Below are 17867 nucleotides of genomic sequence, written 5' to 3'. Positions count from 1 at the left end.
AGTTCTTTATAGTAGGTGGGGTCAGAAAGGTGTTGATTTGCCTTGTTGCTATAGTCTTCATGGTTAAGGACTACAGAGGTGCCCACTTTGTCTGTTGGTTTGATCACTATTTGGTGGTTGGATTTCAGGGACTGTATAACTGTCCTCTCTGCAGTGGAGCGATTATAGTGGATGTGAAGTTTGTTAAGGATTTCAGTCATTTTTTTCCTGAAGCAATTGATGTAACGATCAAGAGTGTGATTTCATCCACTCTGTGGGGTGTTCAGTCAGATAATTCTTTTTTCTTATGACTGTCGGTCAGGACATGGTAGGTGTGGGTGATGTCAACATTGTTATGAAAGAATTCTTTGAGGCAGAGCCAGCGGAAGAATTCTTCTAATTTTCCACATGTTAGTATGGATTCAGGTTCTGTGGTGGAGCAGAAGTTCAGTCCTTTGGAGAGTACAGATAATTTAGCTCTGGTTAGGGGTAGTCTTGATAAATTGATGAGGTCGGGTTGTTGTATAGTGCCTATGTGGTAGGTCCTGGCACTATGGTTTCTCCTGGACGTGGTGTTTTGTGGGTTGTGGAATTGTTGTAGTTGGTTCCACTTTTTGTTTTTGGGTTTGATGGCTGTCATCAGGTTTTTTGAATGGTTGTTTTGGGTTTCTTGCATGATTTCCAGGTAAGTTTCTTCCAGTGTGTGGGAGCTTGTATTGATTTCTTGTCTGACATGATTCCTTCTGGAGTGTCTGAGGTGCAGCAAGTTGTTCCTCATTTTTTCTCAAGGCCTTGTGCAGAGCTGTTCAGCATATTTGGACTTGTATGTAGTGGTCAAAGGGTTATAGATGACAGAAAAATAATAGACAAAAACACCATATCACCTGTGGGTGAGCCCTTCTCACAAAGCGATCACTCTACAGTCCTCATCCTCAAAGGAAACCTGCATGCCTTCAAAAGATGAGCCTGGGAGCATAAATTCATAACTTTGCTAGACACTAAAAATCTTGGCCTGAACAGAGACACTGGATTTATGACTTATTATAACAAGCCATAATCCACTTAAACCACCTCTCCAGCTTTTTTCCCCCGTTCCCCCTAAGACTGCAGAGGTGTCACTGGGTCACTCCACCTTGAATGGTCTCTTGAAATATATGTTAACTAGGTTTACTAAACAGTCTGTTCCACTTTGTATGTAGCTGTGACAGTGAGTACATTTCCCAGCCCTGCAGAAGAGCTCTGTGGGGCTCAAAAGCTTGTCTCTCTCACCAGCAGAAGATGGTCTGATAAAAAATATTGCCTCCCCCACCTTGTCTTGCTACTCTGGTTATGGCCATTGTCCGAGGCACCTATAGATGCACTGGAGAAAAATATGTGGCTGGACAATGGGCCAGTGGAGCTAACGGCCCTTCACAGTCTGTAGCTGCTGCTTTTGTGATCCAGCATCTGTCGCTGGGATCCTGGCTGGCATACTCTAGTTACCCTTTCCTTCATCACACGTGCTGGGGACTGAGCCGCTAGCTGCAGGCCTTCTTTGGAGGATGCCTCTCCAGAGCAAAGCACATGGTGTTTACAAAGAGACTGATTCCCCTGGGCCCGAGTGTCTCCCACAAGAGGTCATTAGAATCTGAGCTGAATGTGAACTCCTACCTCTCCCGCCCTTCAGCCCAGCGGCTTTTTCCCAATGGCCCCTCACCCACACAGACCCAATCAGCTAGACACACCCTGCATCTGCCTTGCAGGGCAGGGGTAGAGAGAGGACATTGGCCTGGTGTAAAGAACAGGAGCATCTGTAGGTCCCTTCTGCACTTGGCATGGCTCAGTGCACAGGGGCTGTGAGCTGTCTTTGTGCTCTGGGCCCAGCAAGGGATGTATGTCCCAAAGGAGCTGGGATTGTCGGAACCTAGGGATGCTCCTGCCATGGGCCCTCTCTCCCGAGTCCTGGCATGCTCACTGGGCTGGTGGGGTTGCCACACCCACCCAGGGGCATTCTCACGGGGCCAAGGCTGGGCCTTGCCCTCTAGTTTGTCAGCTGGCTGCTTCCTATGGATCATTTCTGCTTCAGCTCCTTCCCAAGCCAGCTTCCCATGCAGTAATCTGTGCTGTGCAGCTCCTTCCCAGAGCCTCATGCCTACTGTGGCTCTGGCCCAGCCTCCACCTCCTAGGTGATTAGCCATCTCCAGGCAGCAGCAGAGCCAGGGAACAGGCATGCTGGGGTTGGGGAAGGAGCAATAGTGACTTGATGAGCCCCGCTGCAGGGCAGGGGCAGGCTGGGCTGTGGGGCCAGGCAGAGCTGCTCCTATCCTGCTGGCAGGGAGACAAAGGGGCTGCCAGCCTCCCAGCAGCTGCAGGTGCTTTGGGTGTTTCCTTGCTGTGTCCTGCGGTCTGGGGGGGAGGGCGTGGGCTCTTCCCTGCAGGCCAATGAGAGGGAAGGAGTGAACCATGCAAAAGAGGCGTGAGCCTGCCTTCAGAAAACTCCCTGCTCCAGTGCTGCATCTGTGCCCTGAGCTGTGAGCCTGATCCTGTCCAGCTCCCTGCTCTGCTAGGAAACAGCCTCCCTCTGCTAGCTCCAGATCAGGTAAGTACCTGTGCTGTCCCTGCACCCTCAGGCCTGGTTAGTTGTGGCCTTAGCCCAGGAGCAGGGCATAGCAGCACCTTGCCTACTGGGCACTGTGCCTGCGTGTTTCCCTCCCTGCTCTGTAAGCTCCTAACTCCCATTCCCCGTCCCTTTGGCTCCATCACTGGTCGCCTCTGTCGGGGTCTGTTCCTGTCAGTGGTTCAGGCTTTGCTTTCACAACCGTGAACTTAGAATGAGTAACTAGCAAAGCTGTGGGCTTTACACATGGCAAGAGCAGGCTTTTGCACTGCCTTGGGACTTTGCTTTCTATTCTGGGATGGGGCCTGGCAGTGCTCTCCCCTCCCCCCCCCAGCTCCAGAGTTCCCTGTTGTGTGGGAGGGTTCCTGGCATATTCCTAGAATCCACGTTTCACATTAAAGGAACGGATTGTGGTTTGTGCAAAAGGGCTTTGATCTGCTTTTACCATAGCAAAGGCCGTCTAGACAATGTGAACTAGGGCTGGCTGGAAAACAGGAATTCCATTTCACAAATCCATAGCAGGATGAAACAGAGACCTTTCACATTTTTTTGTGATTAAACAAGAAAACTCCAGACCCTCCTACCTTTTTATAGCTGGTAGCCTAGTGATGAGGGCATTCACCAGGTATAGAGAAGACCCAGGTTCTAGCTTCCTATCAGGCCTGCCTGATTTAAATGTGGGTCTCTCACATTCTTGATGAGTACCTAATTACCAAGCTATAGAGTCCGTCTTTCTTGCTGGTCCAATGAATAGTTAATTATTTATACAAAGTGGAACAGCTCCAGCAGGAGAGAGCACAAGAGCCTAAAATAACTACTAGCCCTGGGTTTAGGGTTGCCAACTTTCTAATCTCAGAGGCCCCGCCCCCACTCACTCCATCCCCCCTCCCTCTATCATTCGCTCTTCACCACCCTCACTCACTTGCTGGGGCAATGGGGTTGGGGTGCAGGAGGAGGGTGAGGGCTCTGACTGGGGGTGCGGGCTCTGAGGTGGGGCTGGGGCAGAGGGGTTTGGGGTGCGGGAGAGGACTCCAGGCTGGGGCAGAGGTTTAGGGTGTGGGCTCTGGCTGGGGGTGCAGGCTCTGGGGAGGGGCTAGGGATGAGGGGTATGGGCTGCAGGAGGGGGCTCCGGGCTGTGGTAGGGGGTTAGGGTGTAAGGGGGGTGAGGGCTCTGGCTGGGGATGTGGGGTGCAGGGGGGGCTCTCAGGCAGGGCTGGCTCTAGTTTTTTTGCCACCCCAAGCAAAAAAAATTTTGGCTGCCCCCCACCCCAGCCCTGGGCTCTCACCTCCCCCCCCACCAGTGCCCTCCCCCACCCGCACCCCCTGCCGCCCCAGCCCTGGGCTCTCCACCCCACCCGCACCCCCTGCTGCCCCAGCCCTGGGCTCCCCCCCACCACTGCTGACTCCGCCCACTCCCCCCTCACCTCCAGCCGGTCCGGCACTGGCAGGGTTGGGGTAAGCAGCGAGGCTCCCGGGCCGCGCCTCAGCCCAGGGTCCCTCCAGCCAGGGATCCCGCCTCCAGGACCGGCCAGGATCCAGGAGGGCAGAGCCAGAGGACTGCCCTAGCAGGGGGCTGAGGAGCCAGAGCAGGGTAGCCCCAGAGGGAGCGGAGGCCCGGAGACCGGGACGCGGGTCCCGCTGCTGCTGCTGCTTCTAGCCACCCTGCCACAGTCCCTGGGAAGCTCGGACCGCTTCGCCCAGCCTCGGCTGCGGCATCTGCAGGTGGCTCCGTGTGCCCTGAGGGGTGGCCTCCAGCCCGAGTCTCCCCCGCTAGGAGCCTGCCCAGCCCAGCCACAAGGTGCGGGTGCTGCTCTGCCGTGGCGCAAACCGCAGCGGCCCCAGGGCACGACGCACTGCTGCTGCCAGGGCCGGCTCTAGGCTTTTGCTGCCCAAAGAAGAAGAAAAAAAAGATGGCCAGAATGCTGCCCTTGAAAATGTACCGCCCCAAGCACGTGCTTGGTTTGCTGGTGCCTAGAGCCGATCCTGCTCTCAGGGCTGATGCAGAGGGTTGGGGTGCAGGAGGGGGTTCGGGGTGCAGGGTTCTGGTGGCGCTTACCGTGGCTCCCAGGAAGCAGCCGCCAGGTCCCTGCAGCCCCTAGGCGCATCGACAGCCAGAAAGGCTCTGCATGCTGGCCCCTGCAGCTCCCATTCATCACAGTTCCTGGCCAGTGGGAGCTGCGGAGCCGGCACTCGGGGCAGGGGCAGCGCATGGAGCCTTCCTGTCTGCCCATGTGCTTAGTGGCTAAACTACATCTCCCAAGATGCACTGTGGGGGCTCAGCCACAGGGGGAAACTGCAGTGCATCATGGGAAATGTAGTCCAGCCTCGGATCAACTCCCAAATGGTGAACAGCGGCACAAGGGACCTGGACCCACAACAGTTCCCATGAGGCACTGCAGTGTCTCAGTTGGAAACAGAGATTAACATTGATAGGAAATTAAACAAAATATTTGGTGTTGATTTTCCTGACAGAAGATCCCGCTGGGGACGGTGCAGTCATGGCAAACCCCTTTCTGATGGCAGAAGGCCTTGCCCCAACTCTTGCGGCTCTTCTGCCATCAGGGAGGAATTGGCTCCCCTGCAGCACATGCCTGGGCAAAGGGAGAGGGGGTGAGGAGCCTCTGGAGCCTCCCCCACACCTTGGCAAGAGAGGGGACCCCATGCAGCCCCCCCCCCAGGCCTGGGAGACTGGTGTGAAGTGCCCCAAGAGAGGAGCAAAGGGGAGGCTGGGGGATGGCTACTTCTGGGGCAAGAGCTCCTGCAGGAGGGGCCAGAAATCCCTGATCCAATATATCTGGAACATTGGCAACGCTGTCTTTCACATGCACTGGGGCTAGGCAGGGGGCATTCAGCAACCAAAGGACAGACCACAAATCACCATGTAGTCCTCTTAAAAACAGATCTGGTGGTTTTTTGGTGTCCAGACCATCAGTTTTGATCTCTTGACATTGGCAATACTGAGACTGTCTTGGTAGACATTTTTTGACCAATTTTTTTTGACCAAACCAAAGGAAACCATCCCAAAACTTCCATCTCCAGTGGCTCCAAGTCATGGCCTCTCCACACACTCATTAACCCATGCAGCACACACCAGTGTATGGGAGAGGAGAATTGGACCCTTTCGTGTTCTGTCTGCAGGGCTGTCCCTCTGTCTCTTGGAATAACCAATGCTGCTGTGGGTCAGGGCTGGGCTGCCCTGCTGCGGTGCCTAGGGCTGGAAATGCAGGAGGTCATGCAGGAGTCCACAGGCAGAGCTGTTTGTGCAGAAAGCAGGAATAGTTGCGTGTGCGTGGGTGGACTGGGTGGGGGTGGTCCAGAGCTGGACTGGAAGAGAGTGTCTTGTTTACACAGGGAGCATTTTATTGATACCTCGGTAAGAATCCAAGACAACGGAACTCAGAGAGCCCATTGCTCAAGTGTCTGCAAGAAACTCAACCCCCTGCTACGATCACCTCCAGCTTACAAGAGCCGGCCTGCTAGGGAGTCCAAGGGAACGCCTCAGCTCAGTGTAAAATAAATACTTCTTAACAAAAGATCAAATAGCCTCTGCGTACACTGAAGTGTCTTTAGTATTCCAGAACCAGGAGTGAGGTATGTTGGCAGAACTGGGGGTGGGGGAGGCTCCAACAAGGCCTGATAAAGTCAAGATAGAGAGTCAGTGGCACCGGTGAGATCCATGACTGGGGCTCCTAGGGGTACCACAGTACAATAAATACCAATAATAGTAATAGGTCAGCAGGTGAGAGGTGGAAGGGAAGACTGGCATAGCTGGAGGGCTGCCAGTCAGGGCTGAGGTGCATTGGCAAAGTTTTATATGGGGCAGCCAGGGCTGGCATAGCTGGGTTGCTGCAGACTGAGGGGAAGGTGCATAGGGAGGTGCTTTTACAGCACCTGTCTGTGCTGTGCTTGACTAGCCAGTGGAGCTGAACTGAATTTGCAGCTGCTCTGTGCCCCACGGGTGGGTGCCTGCGGATTGAAAGTGGTACAGTGACTCACTGGCTGTACGTTAGCTCACAGAACTGCATCATTTAACCTGCCTGAAAATGCCCTATTGTCTTCCTAACATACACTGTTGATCTAAGAAGATCAGTGCTCATGATTTACCTGGCTCCCCTTCAGGCTGGCAATGAAACCACTAGACTAGAAAGACTCTAGTCAACATTTCAGCCCTTCCTTGATTAAACCTTCCCCTCCCACCTCCCAGGCCTTGTTCCCTGCGACAGGTAAAACACACAGTACACACATCCTCATGCCTTCCCCAGTGCTCTAGAAACAATCTGTAACAAGCATCAGTCTCTAACAACAAATTATAGCTGAGGTGCCAGCTTCCCTGCTTGTCCAGATCTGGCTAACACCTGGCCTGGAGGAGATGGGTCACTTGGAAGGGTTAGGACTTCTCTCCACAGGATTTCCTCTCAGCACTAACAGTGAGCACTGTTGCTACCAGGGCCACAAATCTATACTGCTGGGTTTGGAAGCACCTGGGGCTGCTGCCTGTTCCTTCAGCACTGAGCGGCCATACAGGTCCCAGAATTCAGTTACAGCCAGGAACAAAGGCTGGCTTTCTCCAATGTCTCTCTCACACAGCTTTGTCAGGACCAAGTCTCCTAGTTTAACTTCCACTCAGGTTCAGGCTGCATGCTGACGGTGGACGAAGCCAGCCAAAACCTCTTAGATTTGGCCCCTCTCAGCCTCATATTCTTTAAGCAGGGCCACTGAGGTCAAAGATTTACTGCTAAGGTTGCCAGTTTTTTGATCTGCTGACCCCCAAGTAGAGCTGGTCAGAAAAGGGGTTTTTCCCAGGGAAGATAAAAATGAACATGCTGATATAGATATATAAAGGTCAACATTTTCCATGGAAAATTCAACTTTTCAGTAAAAAAAATCAAACACTTTACATTTATGGCCAAAATCTTTTGATTAAAATTTCAATTAAAAAATACCACTGCCACAGTGCCTCATGGGCATTGTAGTTTGGATGCCTCACACCCCCATTCTCCTCTATGGGCTGGGCTCCCTGGCCAGATTACATCTCTCATCATGCACCACGTTCTCCCCTCTTACTGAGTTGCCACTGTGTGTCGAGGGAGATGTAATCTGGCTGGGGAATCTGTCTCATAAAGCAAATTGGGGATATAAGGCAGCCAAATTAAAACTCCCAGGAAGCACAGCAGTGGCATTTCCAAATTGAAAATTTCCAGTTTTCAACTAAAAACCAAAAATTTGCTGATGTTTGGATGTCCAGTTTTTCGACAAAAAGTCAAAATTTTCCATGAGAAGCAGACACGTAGTGACAAGTTGCATTTAATTGAAACTTTTCCATCAAAATACAGTTTTGATGGAAAACTTTCAACCAGCCCTACCCATACAGAAGCTTCTGAGCTCAGTTTATTTCAATGAATAAAGTGAGCTATGCTAACATGGGCGCTTCCTGTTAGAGAATTTTCCTAGCAAGCTGTATTATTCTCTGCACCAGGGTCAAATTCAGAATATAGAGAAAAAATGGAGCTAACCAGCCATGCCCATTGTCCCTCTGGGCACCACATTTTAGAAGAAATGTGGCTAAGTTGGAGAGAGACCAGGGGAGAGGAACAAAAATGATCAAATGTTTAGAAAACCTGACCTTTGAGGAAAGTTTTTAAAAGGGGCATGTTTAGAAGACTGAGGGGGGATCTGATGCAGCCATCAAATATGTTAAGGACTGTTTTAAAGAGGATTGTTCTCCATGTTCACTGAAAGTTGGACAAAAAGTAGTGGGATTAATCTGCAACAGGGAGATTTACATTAGATATTAGAAAAAAATCTTTCTTTCAATAAGGGCAGTTAAGCTCTGGAACAGGCTTTCAAGGGAGGTTGTGGAATCCCTGTCACTGGAGGTTTTTAATAACAGGCTGGACAAACCCCTGTCAGGGCAGGTCAAGGGTTACTTGGTCCTGCCTCAGTGCAGGGGGCTGGACTTGATGTCTTGAAGTCCTTCCAGCTCTACATTTCATTTATTCTGTGGGCCTTTTGTAGCTCATTGCCTCCCCCCTTCCCCCCTTCAGATATTTACATGGTGAGCTTGCCAGGCCAGGGGCTGTGTCAGTGTGTTTATATACCTAGCACCATGGAGCCGTGGCCTGTACTGGGGCTTTTGAGCACTACCTTCAGACACACAGATAACTACAGAGAGAGACAGGGTGGGATGGGGAAAATATCTTGTATTCGATCAACTTCTGCTGGTGAGAGAGACAAGCTTTTGAGCCACACAAAGCTCTTCCTCAGGTCTGATTTGTGTATAAAACATGCAGCCACAAGAGCAGCCACAAGAGCAGCCAAGAGTTGGTGATTTAGTTGGGGATTGGTCCTGCTTTGAGCAGGGGGTTGGACTAGATGACCTCCTGAGGTCTCTTCCAACCCTAATATTCTATGATAAGAGGTCTGGTCTGAGGAAAAGCTCTGTGTAAGCTGGAAAGCTTGTCTCTCACCAACAGAGGTAGGTCCAATCAAAGATACTACCTCACCCACCTTGTCTCACTAATATCCTGGGACTGACAGGCTACAACAACACTGCATAGCTAATGATAGTAATAGGGAGGAGGAGAAGGCCCTGCCCACCACAGGAGAACACTTGCTTTTTTCTTTAGCAAACAAGGAGAAAGGAATAATCTTGCTAAGTTCTTAGATACCCAGGGGACAGGTGCCTTAGAAATACCCACAGCAGGGACCTAAGCAGGCAGAGTGGGCTGAGCTGGTGGCTGAGCTGTGCTGCCTATGTGCTGGAGAAGCCTATGGCAATCCAATAAGGGTGCTGTATGCTGCTGCTGCCCTTGAGCCTCTGCACAGTGGAGCTTCCATTACAAACAAACCGGCAATGCCTTCTAGGCAATATAATACCCAGCAACAGTTTAATAGCTACAGGGAGGCTTTCACAGCAAAGAGGAGGGTCCCAGGGCTGTGGGCACCAGGGTGGAATGTCTGCTTGGCAGAGTGCATGTAGAGCAAAGACAGGCAAAGCTCTCCTCGATTGAAAGCCGGCCTGTTGGCCCCACTGCGCCACGGCTGTAAGGTCGGTGCTGGGGGACATGCTTATGGCGATCACACCACAGGCATGTTGTGGGGTTTGTGCATTTAAACATCTCAACATTCCCGTTGCACAAGGTCCTCCTCACCCAGAGTGGCTCAGTGACACTGGGGCACTGGGGGCAGTACCAACATTCACTGGGCCAAGGGGGGACGCCATAGGGCTAGCAATCCCAAATCAGTCCATCTTTGGGAGATGCCCCCTGTCAGGGGATTAAAGATGGCCTGCAACACTGGCCTGTTGGGTGAGTCTTCTAATGGCTTTCTGACTTGGCAAATTGAGGTTGGTGAGAATAGCTGCTTCAGCGTGGTGAGGGTGAAGCCAGCCAGGTCAGGAAAGTGCTTCAGCTCCTGTGGTGGGAGATGGCGACATTCTCTCATGGCAAAGTGCTCCTTTGCCTGCAGCGCTCTTCCTGTTTCAGGTCCTGTGATAAATGAAGGGAGGGTAGCTTCCTTTAATGGACCCAGCCAGCCAATTAGCTATAAAATCCTTCTTGGTAGCTGTTCTCTACTTGCTTTACCTGTTAAAGGGTTAAAAAGTCTGACTGCATGCATAGGTATAAGGAAGTGAGTGGGCACCTGACCAAAAGAGCCAATGGGAAAGCTAAAACTTTTTAAAACTGAAACAAGATTCCACTTTTGTCTGTGTGTGGTTGTTCTCCCGGAGAGCCGGGACAGGGCTGGACTATGCTGTAAGAGCTTGCGCTAGGTATGGAAAATCATTAAATCATACCTAGAAACTACTCATTTGAAACCCCAGATATGTAAGTAGATCAGGAAATGTCTAGGAAGATGTGAATAGGTTTATCTCTTTTATTTCTTTATGGCTTGTGGACTTCTCTGTGCTAACCCCCAAATGCTTTTGTTTTGCTTGTAACCATTAAGCTGGACCTCAAGAAAAACATTTTTGATGCTTAATTATTATATTTGCTCTTTTTAAAATCTAGCAATAGCCTAAGTTCCAGATGTATTTTCTTTCTTTTTGTTTTTAATAAAATTTACCTTTTTTAAGAACAGGATTAGGATTTTTGTGTCCTAAGAGGTTTGTGCATATGCTGTTTAATTAGCTGGTGGCAACAGCTGATTTCCTTTGTTTTCTTTCTCAGCAATTCCCGGGCGGGGAGAGGCTTGAGGGTACCCCACAAGGAGGAATTCCCAAGTGCGCCTTCCTGGGTCTAAAGGGGTTGTGGGTGGTGGCAGTATCTACCCATCCAAGGTCAGAGAGAAGCTGTAATCTTGGGAGTTTAATACAAGCCTGGAGTGGCCAGTATTAATTTTTAGAATCCTTGCAGGCCCCCACCTGCCAGAGTGCCAGAGTGGGAAATCAGCCTTGACAGGTCCCTTCCATGGTGCTGTGCTGTTATCTGGGACTTCCCAGCCTAGGAGGGGAGCAGCTCTCGGCATCATACATCGGTCTATGGCAGAGGGAGACCCATCCAGGCGCTGGGAGCTGGAGAGACAGGATGTCAAGCGGGCTGAAGCCCGGCTCAGCCATGGGCTGCAGGACTTAGAGGAAGCACGATTCTACCAAATGAATTCAATGATCAAAGAGCAGAGGCAGATCCAGAAGGAGTTACAGAAACTGCAACAAGGTGAGGCTCCTTTCCCATCTCCTCCAAATAAAGCCCCCAGCCCAGCACCAGTAACAAAGAAACCCTCCAAAATTAGACATGCAGTAAGAAGAGATCCTGCTCAGCAATCCAAGCAGTGGGGGAAGTGCAAGTGAAGGAGAGAATCTGGCCTGGTCCACACTAACCCCCCACTTCGGACTAAGGTACGCAACTTCAGCTACGTTAATAACGTAGCTGAATTCGAAGTACCTTAGTCCGAACTTACCGCGGGTCCAGACACGGCAGGGAGGCTCCCCCGTCGATGCCGCGTACTCCTCTCGCCGAGCTGGAGTACCAGCGTCGACGGCGAGCACTTCCGGGATCGATTTATCACGTCTAAACCAGACGCGATAAATCGATCCCAGAACATCAATTGCCTGCCGCCGGACCCGGAGGTAAGTGTAGACGTACCCTGTGAGGCAACCTGCAGAAAGGGCCAGTTAAAGAGCCACTGGACTGGGATATTTGGTATTGGTGTCTGTGCTACGTAACTGTACTGCACTTGCCTGTCTTCCACGCCGGAACTTGCTCGTGTCAATATCAGTTCCATTCATAGGTTAGGTGTATGAGCAGCTCACGCAGCCTTTGCATTTCCACATCAGGGCATTTTTGCAGCATTCTAAGCTGCTGGGGGGTGTAAGTGGAAAGGGGAGGCAATGTTTCTGGAAGATCATAGAGTATCAGGGCTGGAAGGGACCTCAGGAGGTCATCTAGTCCAACCCCCTGCTCAAAGCTGGACCAATCCCCAGATGGATTTTTACCCCAGTTCCCTAAATGGCCCCCTCAAGGACTGAACTCACAACCTGGGTTTAGCAGGCCAATGCGCAAACTGAGCTATCCCTCCCTGATGTGGCTGTCAATTAGGTTTCGGGCATGTCGCCAGACCAAGTGAAACCAGGGTGTGGGGGGTTGGTGGTAACAGTAAGTTTGCTCTACTTTTATACTGTAGTTAGATTTATTTGGGAAGTTTGTTCATGGCACCATTGGTGCCATACACGGTTGGCATAAGTGTCTGAGTTTAGTTATGAATTATCACTTGATTTCAAAATCGCTTCTGTGCCACCATAAATGTTCATGCTACTTTGCAAACATTGGCTAAGCCAGTGGCCAAAGGCACTGTCTGACTGCCCAGGCAAACAATCAGGCCCAAGAGGGAGAGCACTGGCAATGAGAATGGGGAGGGCTGGGACTGTGTGAACGGCTGGGTTTTAAAGAGGAGAGCGCACCTGGCAGGGGAGAACTAGACGGCTGTGCCAAGTGGCTAGGGGCGGCATGGGAAAAAAACACACAGCTGAGGGTGGGAGACGCAGGTGAAAGCCCCAGTGACGAGAGAGGATTGCACACAGCGTGTGGAGGTGGCCAAAGGGAAGGGTGAAATGGATGGTAAGATTTCCAGCCAGCCAGCCTGGCCCTCAGCAGTGCCTTGGTAGCTGTGCGTTTCTAGGGGTGGCTTTATGTGGGCTCTAGGCTCTCCTGTGCTGCTCCCCAGCGTTCTCCATGATTAGTGATCAGTGTTTGCTCATGTCCTAGGCAATTCCCGGAAGAAGGCCCATGTGACTCTCGGGGACCTCTCCCAGGAGGTTGGTAAAAGGTCAGCTCTGCCCATGCTCCCAACTTCGTCAGGGCAGCAGCACAGCAAGAGACGAGTGGAGCAACTGAAGTAAGGATGTGTGTAATGTAACCTTTCTCTGCAGCCTGGCAACCCGAGTCACTCGCCACACACAAATGTCCATTAAACCACAGTGCCCAACCAGGCTGGGGCGAGGACTGTACTGAGTGCTGCAGCCATCTCCTGCCCCTGGGTAGAGTAAACCTCGGGGTGGATGAGGGTGGGTGGCAAGAGGGAGTTAAATTACAGACATTGAGATATGAGGGTATGAAGTTCATAGAGTGATTGTGTTCGGGTGTGGAGAATAATGAGTGGATATGATGATGAGGATGGATTGACGGTTACAAACATGCTGAGCAGCCTATGGCTGGAGATGCTCATCACAAGACGGGGGATAGGGAACAGAGGGTAACTCCCAGAGTAGACAAGGTTATCCCAGGCTGAGTGTCTTGTCCTGACTGAGGTTAGCCACACATGAAACCTTCTAATGGCACCTACTGACTAACAGAACTGGTCAGAATTTGGAAAAACAAGTTCATGAAACATGTTGAAATGGTGACATTGTCCCTTTGTCACAGGGTGTGAAATGGAGCCATAGTTGTTTTTTTTTTTTTTTAATTTCATGACAGTTTTCAAAAATCTTTGAAATTTTAAAACTTCAAAATTTTGGATTTTTGAAATTTCAAATTTGTCCCCCCCCTCATTGCCTTCGAGTGCAATAAATTTAATAATGTGGGAGGGGCAGGGTGGAGGCATAGCTGCTTGTCACTCATTCCTGTAGCGTTTTTCCTTTTTCCACTCACTAATTTCAAAACTTACCTGATTTTGGCAAGGGAGAGAACAGCAAAGGGCAAACTGAACTCCTGTCAAAGCTTGAGGGTGTTTTGAAGTTACAGAGAGGAAAAGAGGCAACAAAAAGTGACAAGAAACAAACCCTTGATGTTGTTTAATCTGTCACAGTCGGTGACCAGAGAAAGGGAAATGGAGGATTTCATACACCCCAGGTTTTCCACTTTTGGGTTTTTTTTTTCTCATATTTGCCAGTGCAAAAAGTAATGAAGTGAAAAAGTGTTATTTTCTCACTTTCTTTTCATTTTTAATCTTTTCCTCCTTTGTTTCAGTGAAAAAACAGCAGGGAGAGAGTAAAATATACTAAGTGGGCATTTTACAATAATTTTGAAACAAAAAAATGTAGCAAATACCCAAAAATGTTTGTACTTTTTAAATACATTTTTCACTTCAATATTTTTTTCAAACAATGAAAAATGTTACTGTACACAAACTCTCTTTGCAAAAAATGTGTGTGCGTTGCGGATAAGTCCCCATTTTTTGAAAAAAATAAATAAATATTGGAAACATATGGCCTGTCTGGGCTGAAGGGAGCAATGCCCAGCCCATATATATGAGCATCTGGAATCTTGGCTGAAGGAGTCCTGTTGGGCTCAACTGGCAGAGCACCTGTTGAAGTCCTGGGAAGGTGGTTTGGCACAAGCCCGCCCACAGCTGAAGATCCCTCCCCCAGCCTAAGGGGAAGAGCTACTGGATCCAGGACTCTAGTGAATGCCGAGGACAACTAATGAAAAACAAGGATGGGAGTGAGGGTCACAGAATCATAAGCAGGGAGCCAGAGAGGGACAGTGAGCAGAGAACCCTGGACAGCACCCACTGCTCCTCTAAGGCATCAAGGGAGCCAGCAGATGCAGCCCAGAGGAACTCTGCCCAGAGATGTTACCTGAGAGAGGAACGGAAACAGGCCCCACAGGTGCAGAGCACTTCCTCATCCAACAGCCTCCTCCTGGTGCAATGGACGGCCACCTTGGCCAGCACCAGGAGGTAGTTGGCGAGGTCTCGTGACTTTATGGGGCCACGGATGGGATGTGCATAGAGCAGGAGGGGCGGGGAGAAGTGCAGCCAGAGCCTGAGGAGAAGGTTCTAGAGGAGCAGGAAAAGGGGCTGCAGCGTGGCACACTCCAGGTAGGCATGCATCAGGGTCTCCCTCTCACTGCAGAAGGGGCAGGTGTCAGGGAGGGGCATGACCCATGCCAGGTACACACCTGTGCTTACAGCTCCGTGAAGGAGACTTACCTGGCAGAGCAGCTAACCAAGATGGGTGGGCAGAGCAGCTGGGCAGTGTCGTGGTCTCTGGGGTCAGGATGGCAAGCAAAGGGAGGTGATTAAGGGAGAGCTGCTGGTTAATGACTGCACAGGTTTCCACCCCTCTCTCTTCCCTCCTTTATAGAGCACCGAGAAGTACTTTGCCCAAGATGGAGGGACCCAGACAGGCAGCCCAATCACCCTTGCAGCATCAGACATGCGACCATGATGTCCTGGATAATGCAGGGCAGGAGTCCTCTGGAAGACATGGGTCAACTTCAACACGCACCCAGACCAAAGCTGCAAGCTCCATCACAGACATCAGCCTGTCAGACCTCAGGCATTCCATCGCTAGGCAGCTGAGCACCTCTGCCAATCCGGCAGAGCACGAAGAAACCAACAGCCAAGGAGAGCTGGGTGCAGGCCCCACAGTGCTACCCCGTGGACAGACAGAGGCCAGCAATGTGGATGGCAGTGACACCATGCCCAAGCCCATTAGCTGCACAGAGAGAAAGAAGCCTTCCCTTGGCCACGAGAAGCTAAGTTCTGATACAGATCCATATGCCCCAGACAGAAGCCACCTCAGACCCATGCACAGCAGGCCTGGGTTTCTGGAGTTGTATGCTGAAGCCAGGAAGGCCCGGTATATCCGGCACAAGGGCATTCCAGCCTCAGAGAAGGAACTCAGCCTGCAAGAGATCTTTGGGCATGAAAACAGCTTAGACCCCAGCCCCCCAGGAGCAGCACAACCCTGAATGATGGCTCCTTCCCCTAAGGGAGGCTTGTGAGGGTCAGCCACAGGAAAAGGTGGTCTGCCCTGCTGTCTGGAACAGCCAGCTAGCCGGGGTTATAAAGTCGTAGATTGTAAGTGTTAGAGGGCTTATTCCTTCACCCGCTCACTTCCCTGGTCCTTCTCGCATGAACAGAGAGCAACAATACCCGAAGTCCGAAGGTGCAAACAATTCAATGTTTATTGGGGTGAACTTCCAGAAAGCAATGATTCCAATTTCCTTCCTTAGTGTTCCCCATCCCAGCTCTGACACCACAGAGCCTTGACTGTGTCCCTGTTCCCATTCCCCCCCTTAGCAAAACATGTAACCCTTCTGCCCATCTAAGTTGGCAGCAACAAGGGCCAGGTTCTGTATCTAGGGGTTCCGTTTCAATAACACAATGCAAAACCGGCTCGAGCCCCCACCCAGTGACCTGGGACAATTACATACCACCCCCTGGATGCCTCTAAGAGGCAATACTTCCCCTCTCGCAAGCACGGAGTCTGAGTGTAACAGAAAGTGTTTAATAACATGAGGTAAACGACATCAGCATTAAATTGGAAAAAACACCACAAACAGGATTCATAACACAAACCATGAGCAAAAAAAACCCACCCCAGCAAGTTGGGCTGTGTCCTTTCCCTTGGGTTCTTGAATCCAGCAACCCAAAAATCACCCAGAGTCCCCAAAGTCCAACATCCCTGAAGTCTCTTGGGTCCAGCAACCACCCAAAGTCCCAAAAGTCCAACAGACCCCAAAGTCTCTGTCCCTGGCCAGTGCAGCCCCAGAGTAAAAGGGGGGGGCCACGCAGGGTGTTAAGGGGCACCTTACGTGATCCAAGGCCAGCTGGCTGTCTCTCCGTGGGGTTCTGCCACAGCCTTCACCACAAGCCAGTCCACTTCCTGCCATCCCACAAACTGCTCCGCTCCCCAACCTGTGAGCTGCTCCAGCCGTCCCCCACAAACAGCTCCGCTCACCGTTCCTTGGGCTGCTCCAACCAGCCCCACAAATTGCTCCGCCAGCTGCTTAGCAATATAGCTTCAGGCTCCCCCACTAGTTAACACAGTACTCAGTGATCTCAGCTCCTAATAACTTTAGGTCTTTTGTGATTTCAGCACTTAGCAATTCCAGCTCATAGTACTGATAATTTTCATATCACTTTACATTGTGCCTCTTCATATAACCTTGTGGTGGGTCTACCTATGTGTGACCTCTGTTTTCATGGGACTTTGTATCAAAGCCTCATTTAGAAACTTTGCATTGCCCTTGGTAGAATATTATAGCCCCTAAGGATAGAATAAGATAGAAGAAAAATTTCTTTTTGCTAGCAGTAGAACAAGAGCTCTCCCCCCCACTCTTAATCAATTGCCCTGTTGAATGAATGAGGTGTGAATGAGCAAGGCATGGAAGGCAGCACCTCCAGACAGCCTCAACTGTTGGAGAGGGGCTGGAAGCCAGACCCAAGGACAATAAAACGTGTCAAGTGGGCTCATTAAAGACAAGCAGACATACCGACGGCCTCGGGGGTTAGAAGCGAGCACCTTTTTTTGGAAACACCCTCTTTGCAGCATTGGGACAACACTCAAAAGAAAGCAGCACAAAGGACCAATGGACACAGACACAGAGTTTGAATCTGGTATAGATTTGCATAAGAGGAAAGCTGCTATAAAAGTGAGGTGTCTTGCAGAGGACCCCGGGTCTCGTCTTGTCAACATGGGAGCATCGATTCGGATCGGCAGAAGCCCGGCTCCACCCCCTCCTCCATCTAACTCACCTGGCCAGTGAAGTTAAGGGGAGCAACTAATTGGTAACAACAAGACGGAGTGTGTTTGTGTGTGTGTGTGAGTGTAAGTGTAATATATTATATGCATATAATACAGTGTTAATGAATACATGTATTGCTAATAAATGTGTCAAGTATCAGGGGGTAGCCGTGTTAGTCTGTATCTACAAAAACAACAAGGAGTCTGGTGGCACCTTAAAGACTAACAGATTTATTTGGGCATAAGCTTTCGTGAGTTAAAACCTCACTTCTTCAGATGCATAATAAATGTGGCGTTTTGTCTTATTCCCCCTAAAAAGATCCTGTACAGTACTTTAAGTACAACATTTTTAGTAGGGGAGCCCCAGTGTTTAGTACACTATTG

At 50.5% G+C, this 17867-nt stretch overlaps 1 protein-coding gene across 4 annotated transcripts; it reads left to right on the top strand.

Annotated features, from left to right (window-relative positions):
- Positions 1–2389: 2389 nt before the first annotated feature.
- Positions 2390–17643, top strand: CCDC190 (coiled-coil domain containing 190). 4 transcript variants are annotated; one of them, XM_065554781.1, is made up of 5 exons: positions 2394–2557; positions 5927–6166; positions 10930–11229; positions 12778–12907; positions 15096–17643. In XM_065554781.1, exons 3-5 carry the CDS (start codon positions 11055–11057, stop codon positions 15703–15705), a joined length of 915 nt encoding a protein of 304 aa, XP_065410853.1. In that variant the 5' UTR covers positions 2394–2557; positions 5927–6166; positions 10930–11054; the 3' UTR covers positions 15706–17643. The 4 variants fall into 4 exon arrangements, with proteins under 4 accessions (XP_005310785.1, XP_065410853.1, XP_065410854.1 ...); XM_005310728.4 differs by lacking the exon at positions 5927–6166 and having other exon boundaries at positions 2390–2557; positions 11016–11229; XM_065554782.1 differs by lacking the exon at positions 5927–6166 and having other exon boundaries at positions 10919–11229.
- Positions 17644–17867: the final 224 nt, after the last annotated feature.

Source organism: Chrysemys picta, chromosome 8, assembly GCF_011386835.1.
Source record: "Chrysemys picta bellii isolate R12L10 chromosome 8, ASM1138683v2, whole genome shotgun sequence".
Lineage (NCBI taxonomy): Eukaryota > Metazoa > Chordata > Testudines > Emydidae > Chrysemys > Chrysemys picta.
The sequence above is the reverse complement of the archived record's forward strand: the minus strand, read 5'-3'. Positions and strand labels throughout refer to the sequence as shown.

Bases quoted from the DNA above. Each gene is read 5' to 3' on its own strand.
- CCDC190 (XM_005310728.4), top strand. From the start codon at position 11,055: ATGGCAGAGGGAGACCCATCCAGGCGCTGGGAGCTGGAGAGACAGGAT. The intron at 11,230-12,777 runs GTGAGGCTCCTT...CTCATGTCCTAG, and splicing joins GTTACAGAAACTGCAACAAG to GCAATTCCCGGAAGAAGGCC. The intron at 12,908-15,095 runs GTAAGGATGTGT...CCTCCTTTATAG, and splicing joins AGACGAGTGGAGCAACTGAA to AGCACCGAGAAGTACTTTGC.